The sequence below is a fragment of the Leptidea sinapis genome, chromosome Z (assembly GCF_905404315.1).
Source record: "Leptidea sinapis chromosome Z, ilLepSina1.1, whole genome shotgun sequence".
Classification (NCBI taxonomy): Eukaryota; Metazoa; Arthropoda; class Insecta; order Lepidoptera; family Pieridae; genus Leptidea; species Leptidea sinapis.
The window spans coordinates 17,392,771-17,404,581 of record NC_066312.1 but is presented as its reverse complement, the minus strand read 5'-3'; the positions used below and the strand labels follow the sequence as shown (position 1 = coordinate 17,404,581).

Genomic DNA, 11,811 nt, shown 5'->3' with positions numbered 1-11,811 from the left:
ATTATTATTATTATATATAATAATTCTTCTTTACGGGTGTTGACAGTGAACTCCTCCTAAACGGCTGGACCGATTTGATTGAAATTTTCTGTGTGTGTTCAAGTGGATTCGAGGATGGTTTGGTGCCTGAACCGATTCTGATTATTTTGTTTAGAGTTTTCAGGTCAATTTGAGATGAGTTAAAATTCTCAATACAGTCGACATATAATTCTCTTACGTATGTTAGTGAACTCCTCCTAACGTCTGGACCGAATTTTCAAATTTAACACGTGCGTACATTGATATATATATATATATATATATATATATATATATATATATATATATATATAAATATCAATAATAATTTAATATTATTCTAATGTAAGGTTTTTAATTAGCACTCACCAGATCAGTATGCCATCTATTCGGAATATTAGGGCGTCGCTTCTCAATACAGACCACGCGCCTCATATCTTCAAGAGCGGGGTCCGGTGGAACACAGTCAAAGTAAGGTGGCTGGTAATCATCAGGCATGCCACCAGAACGCCCACCACAGCGCCTGGCCATTTCCCACATTACCAGTCCGAACGAGTAAACATCAGAACGTTTGTATGGATCAAACTGTCGCGAATCCATAGTCTCGTCCAATACCTGAAATTAATATTCAAATTCAAATATTTTTATTCAAAATAGGATGTGACATCACTTATTGAAAGCAAAAAACTACCACCCATTCCAAAATAAATGCCTCAGACCTGAGAAGAACGGGCGCAACAAACTCAACGTGCTTTTTTTTTGTCATCGAAAAAATATTTTTACAAAGTAATATTGGACAATTAAACTTATTATTTAATAGCCTGAGAGCGGTCAGTCCATTCCCAATCTGTGGTATCATTAGTATGTTATAGTAACCTTTACCATACAAAGGTTTTTTAACAATTCTATTGAATAACGTAATACTTTTGTTTTGAACATTTTCTGGGGTCTTGTTGTAAAAGCATATACATCGCCCCACAAAAGACTTACTAACTCGACTAAGCCGAGTAGTAAGCATTATAAGTTTATGTCTGTTCCTGATATTAACATTATGGTTATGACAGTTTCTAACAAATTCACTTACATAAGTGAACATACATAACCCCGTATGCTGCAGAACTAAGTCTGGGCCCCATTGTAATTTGGAATCTAGAGTTATTCCATGAAATATAGCAGATTCCATCGGTTCTATCACCGCTCCGTTTAACAAAATACTTGCATCTACATTTTTGACATTTGGTACGGTAAATTTAATATATTTAGTTTTCTTGCTATTTAACAATAGGTTATAAGCGCCAAACCAGTACACGATGTCAGATAGAATATCGTTCGCTTCGTCATACATAGCTTGGTTTCTTTTCACTTTGAAAATCAGCGAAGTGTCGTCCGCAAACAATACTAGCTTATGTTTTTTCTCTATAAGATTAGGAAGATCATTTATATAGATAAGGAAGAGGAACGGTCCTAGAATAGACCCTTCTGGTACCTCCATAGTGAGAGGAGTCCCAGGAGATCTCCTGCCATTCACGTCGAACTTCTGAATTCTATTGTTTATATATGAAGTAAGAAGATCGAGCGCAGTTCCGTTTATGCCATAGTAGTATAGCTTCCTGACCAGCGTTGAATGTTGCACAATCAAAAGCCTTAGATAAATCACAGAAGATGCCAAGTGCATTCTGCGATTCCTCCCAGGCATCAAAAATATTCTTGATTAGCTCAACACCTGTATCCGCTGTCGTCCCCAAGTAAAGCCAAATTGTTTCAAATGACGTAACTTATGAGAGTTAAAGTAAGTAAGCATTTGGCTTAAAATTATTTTCTCAAAAATTTTTCTAAGGGTCGGCAAAACCGACACATATTATGGACGATAGTTATTCGGGTCAGAAGAGCATCCCGACTTAAATATTGGTGTAATTTTACTATGTTTCAGAAGGTCAGGAAACACGCCACGATTAATACAACTATTAAAGACTATTGCAAGATATGGTGATATGACATCAATTATTGAACTTATTATTTTAACAGAAATGTCCCATATATCAGCAGTTTTTTTCATGTGTAGAGACTTAAGTTTTAATTATTTATCCAGGGCCAACAAAACTAAAATTGAAAGTTTGTTGGCATTCTTTAACATTTCCCAGAAGAAGAGACTCAGCAACACTGGTGGAGGAGACAAGAGTGCTTGTGATAGAAACTGGAATTTCAGAAAAAAAATTCTCAAAAGCAGAAGCAAATTCCTCCTGTGATTGAATTATAGTATTGCTTATTGATAAATTGTATTGATGTAGCAGTCTTTCACTCTTCCAGATTCCCAGTTAATTACATTCCAAGTCATCTTTATTTTATTTGGTGCATTTTTAATAATTTATCTGATATGCATATATGTTGCAATAGAACAAACACTTTTTTACAATTTAGATTTTTGAGTATTTTTAACATACTCGAGAAAAGATGCATCACGAGTAGCATAGTTCATATAGCCTTTGTCTGCTCCTATAAATGCCAGCTGTTGCCCAATCAGTAAATGACATAATATATATAGGTACTTCAGAAATCAACTATGACTTTATATAAGTTGAGCTTAAATATAAAGGGTGGCAAGCAACTTTGGCATTGTATCAAATGTAAAAAATATACAAATAGAAGGTTTTAGATGAAATAGATTTTGCCCTGTGCTTCCACTAGAGCAGAAAAAGAATAGGTAATAAATCCCAGGCCCAAGGGTGTCTGAGGAGGCGAATTAGGGCATTTTCCAGTGGGAAGGCTTCTTTGCACAAGATGCATTATAGGTACCACAACGGCGCCTGTTTCTGCCGTGAAGCAGTAATGTGTAATCATCATTACGTTTCACTCTGATGGGCGCCGTAGCTAGTGCAATGAATGGGCATATGAGACCTAGCATCTTATGTCTCAAGGTGACGAGCGCTATTATAGTACCACTCAGATTTTTTTTCCAAGAATCCTGAGCGGCACTGCATTGTAATAGGCAGGGCGTACCATTAGCTCCTCTCGTCCCTTATTGTCATATTTTTTTTTATTAAGTATACTTATACACTACAGATACAATATAAAATTGCATTCCAAGAATCAAATTGAAGATCAAATTTGAATTTAACGGAACTAATAATAATACAAACAATAATAATAGGCCGTAATAATAAACTATCAGCTTGACTCACACTAATGTCTTATTATTATGTTTAAGTTCAGATCGTTAATATCACAGAATCGATTTGATATATTGTTTATAGCACGACTCGCTAGCCGTGCTATCTATGGGGTCATTGGACCTTAATAAAATAAAATATTGTTTACTTTGATTTTATGAACTTAATGTCAACTATAAGAAAAATTCAGTAACGCCCCTGTGATTTTGTAAAAGACAGTTCGAAGTGGTAATTATTTACCACCAGGGGACCGCTATACTCAATCAAACATAAAGTTTTATCAAAAAATAGATAAACAATAATTGATTCCACTAAGTATGTTACACAGGTTTCTAGAACATTTATATGCCAGTCAAGAATACTCGCTTTTGTTTCAATATAAATAACTAATTCACAAACTACGCAAAATCACACCAATAAATGAATAAAGAATGAAATAAATTAATGAATTAAAACTGACTAAAATATGGCCGTCAAATTATTTTTTTTTTTTTGTAAAATATGAATCTATTATTGTCGAGTAGAATATCAGACGCTAGAAATTTTAACCCAAACAAAATTACCATAATTTTATATTTGTCTTTTTAGGAGTCCGTACCTCAAAAGGAAAGATCGGGATCCTTATAGGATCTTTTTGTTGTCCATCTGTCGGTCCATCGGCCTGTCTGTCTGTCCGCCAAGACCCTTTATCTCGGAAACTCGTGGAGTTGAGTCGAAGCGTTATATTCAAGTCTAGTCTATTCAAGGTGTAAAAAAATCAACTTATAAGTTAACGGGAAAAACATACGGCCGTTTACGTCGCTAATAACGTATATTTCGACACTCTCAAAGAATCAAAATTTATAAGGTATTTTCATTCGACCTACACCTATAAAGTATTCCAAGTAATACCATCTTATAATACAAGTATAGGGAAAAGTCAGAAAAATGTACATTCGTATGAAATCGTAAAAACAAGTAACAAATAAAGTGAACAATTGTTAATAACAAAATGGCGGCGTCATAGGCGTCGGTATCTGTCTCTTTCTAATTGCATCCGCTCGTGTGCAAACCCACAGTGGTTTATCCAGACATAAGATCTAGCTAGACCGGTTTTTCAACCCCAAAAATATCTTAGTACCTAAAGGGAAGACAAAATAATGTAACATTAGCCTTCAAAGTATTTCACTCGAAAAAATAAAAACATTTTAACAGCAATCAATTTTTAAATAATCACCACACTATCTAACAAAAAACGCGACCTTGAAATTAACATTAAAATAACTCATACTACATACGTGAAATGAAACCAAAATTTCATGTAACTAATAATAATACCGTAAACAACGTTAAACGAAACGCGTGTATTGCGTGACCATAGATGCTAGTGCTTCACGTATATTTGCAAAACTATGAATGTTGCTCTTACCACCGTGAAGTAGAACCTTCGAGAGAAAACACTTCGACACACACTTGCGAAGAATTTCAAAAGGTTTGATATTAATGCGTACTTGTAAACAACATCAGTGCTGACCAATTACAAATGTTAATTTACAATTTATAGTGACGATCCTGCAATATCTAACTAAGTTAAGCTAGGTAGCTTAACTTAGTAATCATTCAATACATGGTTTTACTTGGGACGCATCACGCGTATTATAATCTCGCCTGATTCAGTAGGGTTGCCAATTTTTCCAATACCCTCAATATAGAGTTTAGATTTAGAAGAAGTAGAAAGTTAGTTTCAAAATAGTTTAATTCTTTTCGCTTCTTTTTAGACCTTATTGTTATTTCTAAAGAATACTTCAAAAACCTTATACTATTACAAAAAACTATTTTCTCAGCTTCTCACTTCAACCTGTAACCTGTTACTTAAATGTTGTGCTCTAGCTAAAGAAAAAGTTCCAATACGAAGACGATTATCACGAAGTTTGTTCATCTAATCACATTCAGACATTCTGTTCGAAGCGAATAACGGTGCATGTTTTGATGCCTTTAAAATATAGTAGTTCTTTTTCTCGGTCGAATGGCTGTTGACAGAGCGGTTGTAATTGTCAAGAAGTTTCAATAGGGGCGTCATTCGAGTGCACACATGCATGGGGCCGCCTATAGCAGATATGATCAGATCGGTACATCGCATTGGTGAACTTCCACGCGGTCCTTCCACTTTACCCTGGACGATAAGGCGTTCTATGGACTGGCTGCCTCGTCTCAATACGTGTCCAAAGAAAGCGAGTATGCGGTATTGCACTATAAATGATTTGGAAGATAAACGTTGTTTCATTTTGTATTCCTGGAGTATCCAAATATTCGTACGATAGTAGTTATATATTTGCCTCCAGAATTATGTAGACGAGTCGGTAACAATTGACAGCCCTAGGTGCGGGAAGTCACTATTTTCGTATTTTTTTACTGTTTAATTATAGTTTCTTGTTTCATTACTTAGTTCACGAGGTTTTTGTTTCTCAAGTGTCTGGGAATATTTATAATCTCGATATAACAGTATATATATTATATTAAGAATTCTAGAATTATTCCTAAGAGATCCTATAATTATTTTTCCATGTATGTGCCTAACTTGAGTAGTGATATGGATGAGACATTCCTTGAAATAATTCTTTTCGGTTATTGGAGGGGGGGAATGATATAGCGGTGTTTTGGCATCATGATAGACTATTTTATATCTGTTCATATCGAATATAAAATTCGAGGTTTATAGGGACGTTTGTGGGTGGAAGTAATATTATTGATCCTACTTTTTGTAGGCGGAAGTTCCAGGTTAGAAGCCGGATTACTGCTAACTAAGACGTTACATTATCGCAACAAATGTTATTCGTGCCAATTAATAATAACGTCGTCACGTAGTGCAATACATTCGAAGACCGGTTTTCACAGAGAGCAGCCGGATGCGCATAACACTTAATCACTTGCACCTAATTAAGACTATTTGTGTCGTAGGTCAGTCTCGCAAATGGTATTCGAAATATTCGAACAGTTTATTAATACTCCGTGTATCAATTACCTACTCATTATAATTGAATATTTTTTATGACAAAGGAACGAGACGAGCAGGACGTTCAGCTGATGGTAATTGATAAGCCGTGCCCATAAATTCTGAGCGGCACTATAATTGAACTCGTCACCTTGAGACATAAGATGTTAAAACTCATTTGTCCAGTAATTTCACTTGCTATGGCGCCCTTTAAATCGAAACAATAATGCTTACATTACTGCTTCACGCCAGAAAAAGGTGCCGTTTATTAAAATTATCAGAAGTAACACACATAACTTATGATTAAATTTCGTTACCTATTTTTTTCATTTAATTAAACGAACTGTGAAATAAACTGCATGGTGTTTGATGGATAAACAATCAGTCCATGCGTTTATGGCGCAGTAAGCAAGCTGCAAGTTTGAAGCACCTTGAAGGCCGAGCTAAATTTAGCTCGAGGCCACCATAGCGTGGACAGCAGTGCAATAATGGCCAACCAATGTACTCAAATGAAGCGAGCAATTTAAATAAAACCAGTTTAGTATATCAAGAATTTATTTCATAGTAACAAGTAAAAAACAAGTACAGTTACTTAAATGCAAGGCCACGTTCCCGGTGTTTACGTTACATATAGTTAACTGCCCGCGACTTCAGTCAGAGGAAAGCGTAAAGTGCTCGCTCCTTCGGGAACTCTTAAAAAATTCGGGATGAAGTGTGCCCTATAACCTCTTCTGCGCCGTTGACGTGTGCATAATTTAACGAGGAATCACAAGAACATTCACATAATCATTTATAATTTAGCATCCATACGTGTTTACCGAAAGCCAGCTAAAGAAAGCTAACATTTTTTTAACCGACTTCCAAAAGGAGGAGGTTATCAATTCGATCGGTATTTTTTTTATATATGTAAACCGATTACTCTGAGATTGTACTCGTTGGTGTACTCGTATTTTTATCATAAATATGATAAAATACGAATAAGTTGAGAATCACACAGTGAAAAGTGATCGCTATATATTTTATAAAAACAAAATATGCAGGTGTTGAGACTGCCAAAAGAAGTAAAAACTTAGAACTTTTAGTAATAAAATTTGCAATTTCATGTTTAAAAATAAATAAATAATTTATTCAAAACACTATTACAACATTGCACAGTATATACACACTGAACTATTCACTAAATCCATTCTATTTCACTTATAAGATACACACAGCATTAATGTTACACAAGTTTCGTCAGCCGTTTAGCTACGGATATACTGATAATTTAACTGATACATTTCGGTGACGCGAACTTACGAGATTTATTACCCATCCAAAACGTGTGTATTAAGATATAAAATTCTCGTGTCACAATGTTCGTTCCCGTACTCCTCCGAAACGGTTTGACCGATTCTCATGAAATTTTGTGAGCATATTGAGTAGGTCTGAGAATCGGCCAACATATATTTTTCATCCCCCTAAATGTTAAGGGTGGTTTCACACGAATTATTTTTTTTATTTTTTTTGACATTTTTTTAAATTTGTTTGTTTATAAGTTAGCATTAAAAAATACATACAACTTCAAATTTTCACCCATCTCCGATCAACAGTTAATTTTGTATCGCGATTTTAATATCGGCAATACAACGTTTGCTGGGTCAGCTAGTATAGTTATATATATTTATTATTTTAATTTTTTATTAATCGCGTGCGCCAGTCATGAGCATGTCGGTGACGCGATTTTCCCCTCCAACGCGGCTAAGGAAGTTTTCACTTCAAAAAACAGTAGTTTAGTTATAAAAAAGACTTACCGGTGAAATGTAATATAACCACTATATTTATTTCAAATATATATATATATATATTTGAAAGTTGTGAAATATTCCGCAGTTAAATATCATATAACGCTCTGTTTCACGTCCGCATGCCGAAATATAACATTACCAGCTGGCGGTCTATAAGTCACCTGTGAGGCGATATGTCCAACGCTTTGACACATCTAGTACCTTCAAATGTTGAGATTTCTATGGTTGCACCATAGCCTAGCACTGCAGCTTAGAGTAAGTATTCCAGGTAAAGCATTCAAGGTTCTATCGATCTTCGTCGTTAAAATAAGCAAGAAAAACATTTTCCGTTAAAGAGTCTGACGTTCTGTCAATATACTATTTCTAATAACTTTTCATCATCAAGTTGGTATTTTACTATAATCTGGCAACGTTTTAATCATACATTTACTTTTTGATTGTTTAATATCCAGACACACACACACAACGTTACCAAAGATTCAAATTTAAGAATTAACCAGTAATTTTACCTTGCAATAACATAACACAACACTTGGTAAATGTCTTGAAGCTACCTACCTACATAAGTTTGTAAAAGGGCCACGACATGGGGAGAAGAACTGATAAGAAACTCCCAGCCTATCTTTTAAATCATTTTTAGCCTATTTAATATAATATTAAACAATATAAGTTGGCCTGCACAGAACTAGACATCATCATTCTCTATATAATCTGCTATACTATTATGTAAGCGTTCTTTATTCATCCTATACCTACCTATATAAGCAAATTCAATTAAATTAAATTTAAAAATTAAAAAAAAGTTTGTTTGTACCTGATTGTTATTAAAACAAAACACGACAGTAATGGATTTTCAAACAAAATTTTTGGTGTCAAAATGTGGTATCAAAATAATTGAAATTTCTAAAAATAACGCACACATCATTAGCATTAGAAGTTTTAAACTTCCAAACTCAACCTATTTCATTATCTTTAAATAATAAAAGAAACATGTGGCACAATGGAAAATACGAAAGTATATTTACCTCGGGGGCCATGTATCGTTTGGTTCCGACACGGTTGGTTGACGGCACGTCTACAGAGTCACTGGATACGTTGTGTCTAACCGCTAATCCCAAATCTCCAATAACGCACGTCAGATTGCTCTTCACTAGAATATTCTTCGACTTGAGATCACGATGCGCAATAGCAGGCTTGCCTGTAAGAATATTATGGTGTAAATATATTCAACATTTGACTTGACCCCTTTGCATATATTTGATATTCCATTTGGCAACATGAAAAACATATTAGATACGATGAATAATTCCCCTTTATAAGTATGGCATCGCCAAACGACTGCGTCTTCGATTTGTCTTTGTCTATATCAAGTATAATCAAGAATATTTTGGGACTCCATTAAGTTTAAAATTTGTGGTAAAAAAAATGAAATTAAATTAAAAAAAATTAACATTAAAAAAATAACAGTGTGTATGTATCCTTATGTACGCACGCAAGAAGTCATACTTCTTTGGTGAATGAAAACAAAAATACCTAAAAATATTATTCCTCGTAACCTAGGTGTTTGTAGAAATGACAATATTCTAATAATGAAGACGTCAATTACAACCAAGGATTTTTTTTTTACAACTTGTAGATAAATTTCATTTTAATTTATTTAATTCTCATCCATTGTTTGTGGTTCAGTAGATATATGAGTTACAAGAGGCTTAGGTGGTGAAGTATGACACAAATGGACTATCCCGTTGACCAACTAACGTCAGGATGTCGAATTTGCGTGACGGTGTACGCGCCCATTGTAAAAATTCACTCTGACAATTTTTTCCTCACGCGCCAAAAGAAGTTATAAGTTCAAAAATTATTTTCATATTAGGTATGACCCCATAAAGATACAGTCCCGCGTGACGCAGCCGACGGCAAAATATGCAGTCTGACATCAGTTGCTGTCGTATAGATTCAAAGTCGGCAGCAGGTATCTACTGGTTGTGCTGTGTGTTTCAATATGTACAGAGTTCGATTATAATTCGTAGACTTAACACAATTTATTCATTGACTAGCTAGTTTCAGCACCGTTTATAAAGGAGACAACATAATCGAAACACAAGCTAATTACAAGAGTGGTATGGGACCAAATTCTAATCGTCAATAAGAGAGAAAGGAAGAATTTAAAGATGAAAAAGCTAGTGTAAAGTCATGACGATTTCTTGATAGGTTGAGTAGACTATATGTGCAAAGTAGATGGAGATTGAGCGTCCAATGAAGAACATACATGCCGTGATTTACGAGTGATGCATTATAATGCCAAGAATTTCAGCGGCATTAAATTATCGCACAATTAAAAATGATATTTTAGGGAATATATACACTAGAAGCACATGAAGCTTTTTTTATGAAAATAAGGGACGAGAAGAGTGCCCATTACAATGCAGTGCCGCTCAAGATTATTGCAAAACAAAAAATTCTGAGCGGCTTTACAACTGCGCTCTCACCTTGAGACATAAGATGTCAAGTCTCATTTGCCCAGTAATTTTACTAGCACCCTTCAGACCGAAACACAGTAATGCTTACACATTACTGCTTCGCGGCAGAAATCGGCGCCGTTATGGTACCCATAATCTAGCCGGCATCCGGTGCAAAGGAGCCTCCCACTGGTAAAAAAGTAAAGCTGTCATGACGCCTCTACACACATTCATTAATGTGGGGTCCCTATACTTGTTTAATTTGTAGTAGGTTCCGCTTGTGTAAGGTTGTTAGGGTTCCGCGCAAACATTTTAAATGAAACAACAACCTTCCCATTGAACAGTCGCATTGCCACAACGAAAGCTATGTAAGAATTTATACATACACATACCCTTTGTGCCAACAATGTCCATGTGTAAATGTGCTAGTCCCGTAGCCACTGAGAGCGCCATTTTGACGAGCGTGTTCGAGTCAATGGTGCGGGCTGTCAGAAAGTCAAAAAGCGATCCATTTTCGTGGTAATCAGTGATAAGCCACAGCTGGGTCCATGTGCCGTTATCTAAAAAAATCCATTAATTTACACATGTTTGCAATCACATAATTAAGTGGTGTCATAGGCAATGAGTTCACTTCGAAAGGATCTAATTATATAAATATTGCAGAAGTTATTTCCAGCATTTAATAGTATCATTAATCTTGTACTTGTATGAGTACAACGGAATATTTTCACAAACAAACAAATTTAATTATTTCATAACAAAGCTATAATTTAAGGATGTCACATGGAGAGCGAGATAAAGTTGTGATAGTGGCGGTGCACTTCGCTCTTTCACTTGAATAATAGGCCATTAATACTCAATCGAAGTTTATAAACACGTAATTTAAAAATAACCTTTATTATCAGCTGCGATGAAGCCAAGTATATGCTCGTGGCGCAACATAACGGTCTGATAAATCTCTGCCTCGCGGAACCACGAACACTCTTCACGAGAGGAGAATATTTTGACCGCTACATTTTCGCCTCTCCAACGACCACGCCAGACTTCACCGAATCGACCCTTCCCAATTATGTCAACAAGTTGTATCTGACGAGCTATCGACCTCTGAACTAATAATGGTAGCCCTGTCGAAATTAAAAAAATATTTAATGAAATTACCCAACCGACGTATTGATATTGGAAATACTTAATTTGTACAACTGTATTAGTGGAAGAAACGAAGTTTGAATATCAGCTGATTGCTGAGTTTTAGCTAAAATTCACTGATATGAAACATTTAGTTATTTTTCTTAAAACCTATCCATAGGTAGCACATATAAATAATAGTATTTTATTAATATTAAAGGTTCGCATAAGAGGTGTATTAAAGTAAATTTTTTTAATCATTTGATTCCTACGTCGGTTTTTTT

General features: G+C 35.1%; 1 protein-coding gene across 1 annotated transcript in view; it reads right to left on the bottom strand.

Annotated features, from left to right (window-relative positions):
* Positions 1-11,811, bottom strand: part of LOC126978849 (TGF-beta receptor type-1) — a 32,019-nt gene that overhangs the window by 11,263 nt on the left and 8,945 nt on the right. The window contains exons 5-8 of the mRNA XM_050827955.1: positions 11,296-11,526; positions 10,795-10,962; positions 8,969-9,141; positions 388-633 (exon numbers count right to left, since the gene is read on the bottom strand). Of these exons, the coding sequence (XP_050683912.1) occupies positions 388-633; positions 8,969-9,141; positions 10,795-10,962; positions 11,296-11,526 (818 nt within the window). The remainder of the gene's footprint in view (positions 1-387; positions 634-8,968; positions 9,142-10,794; positions 10,963-11,295; positions 11,527-11,811) is intronic.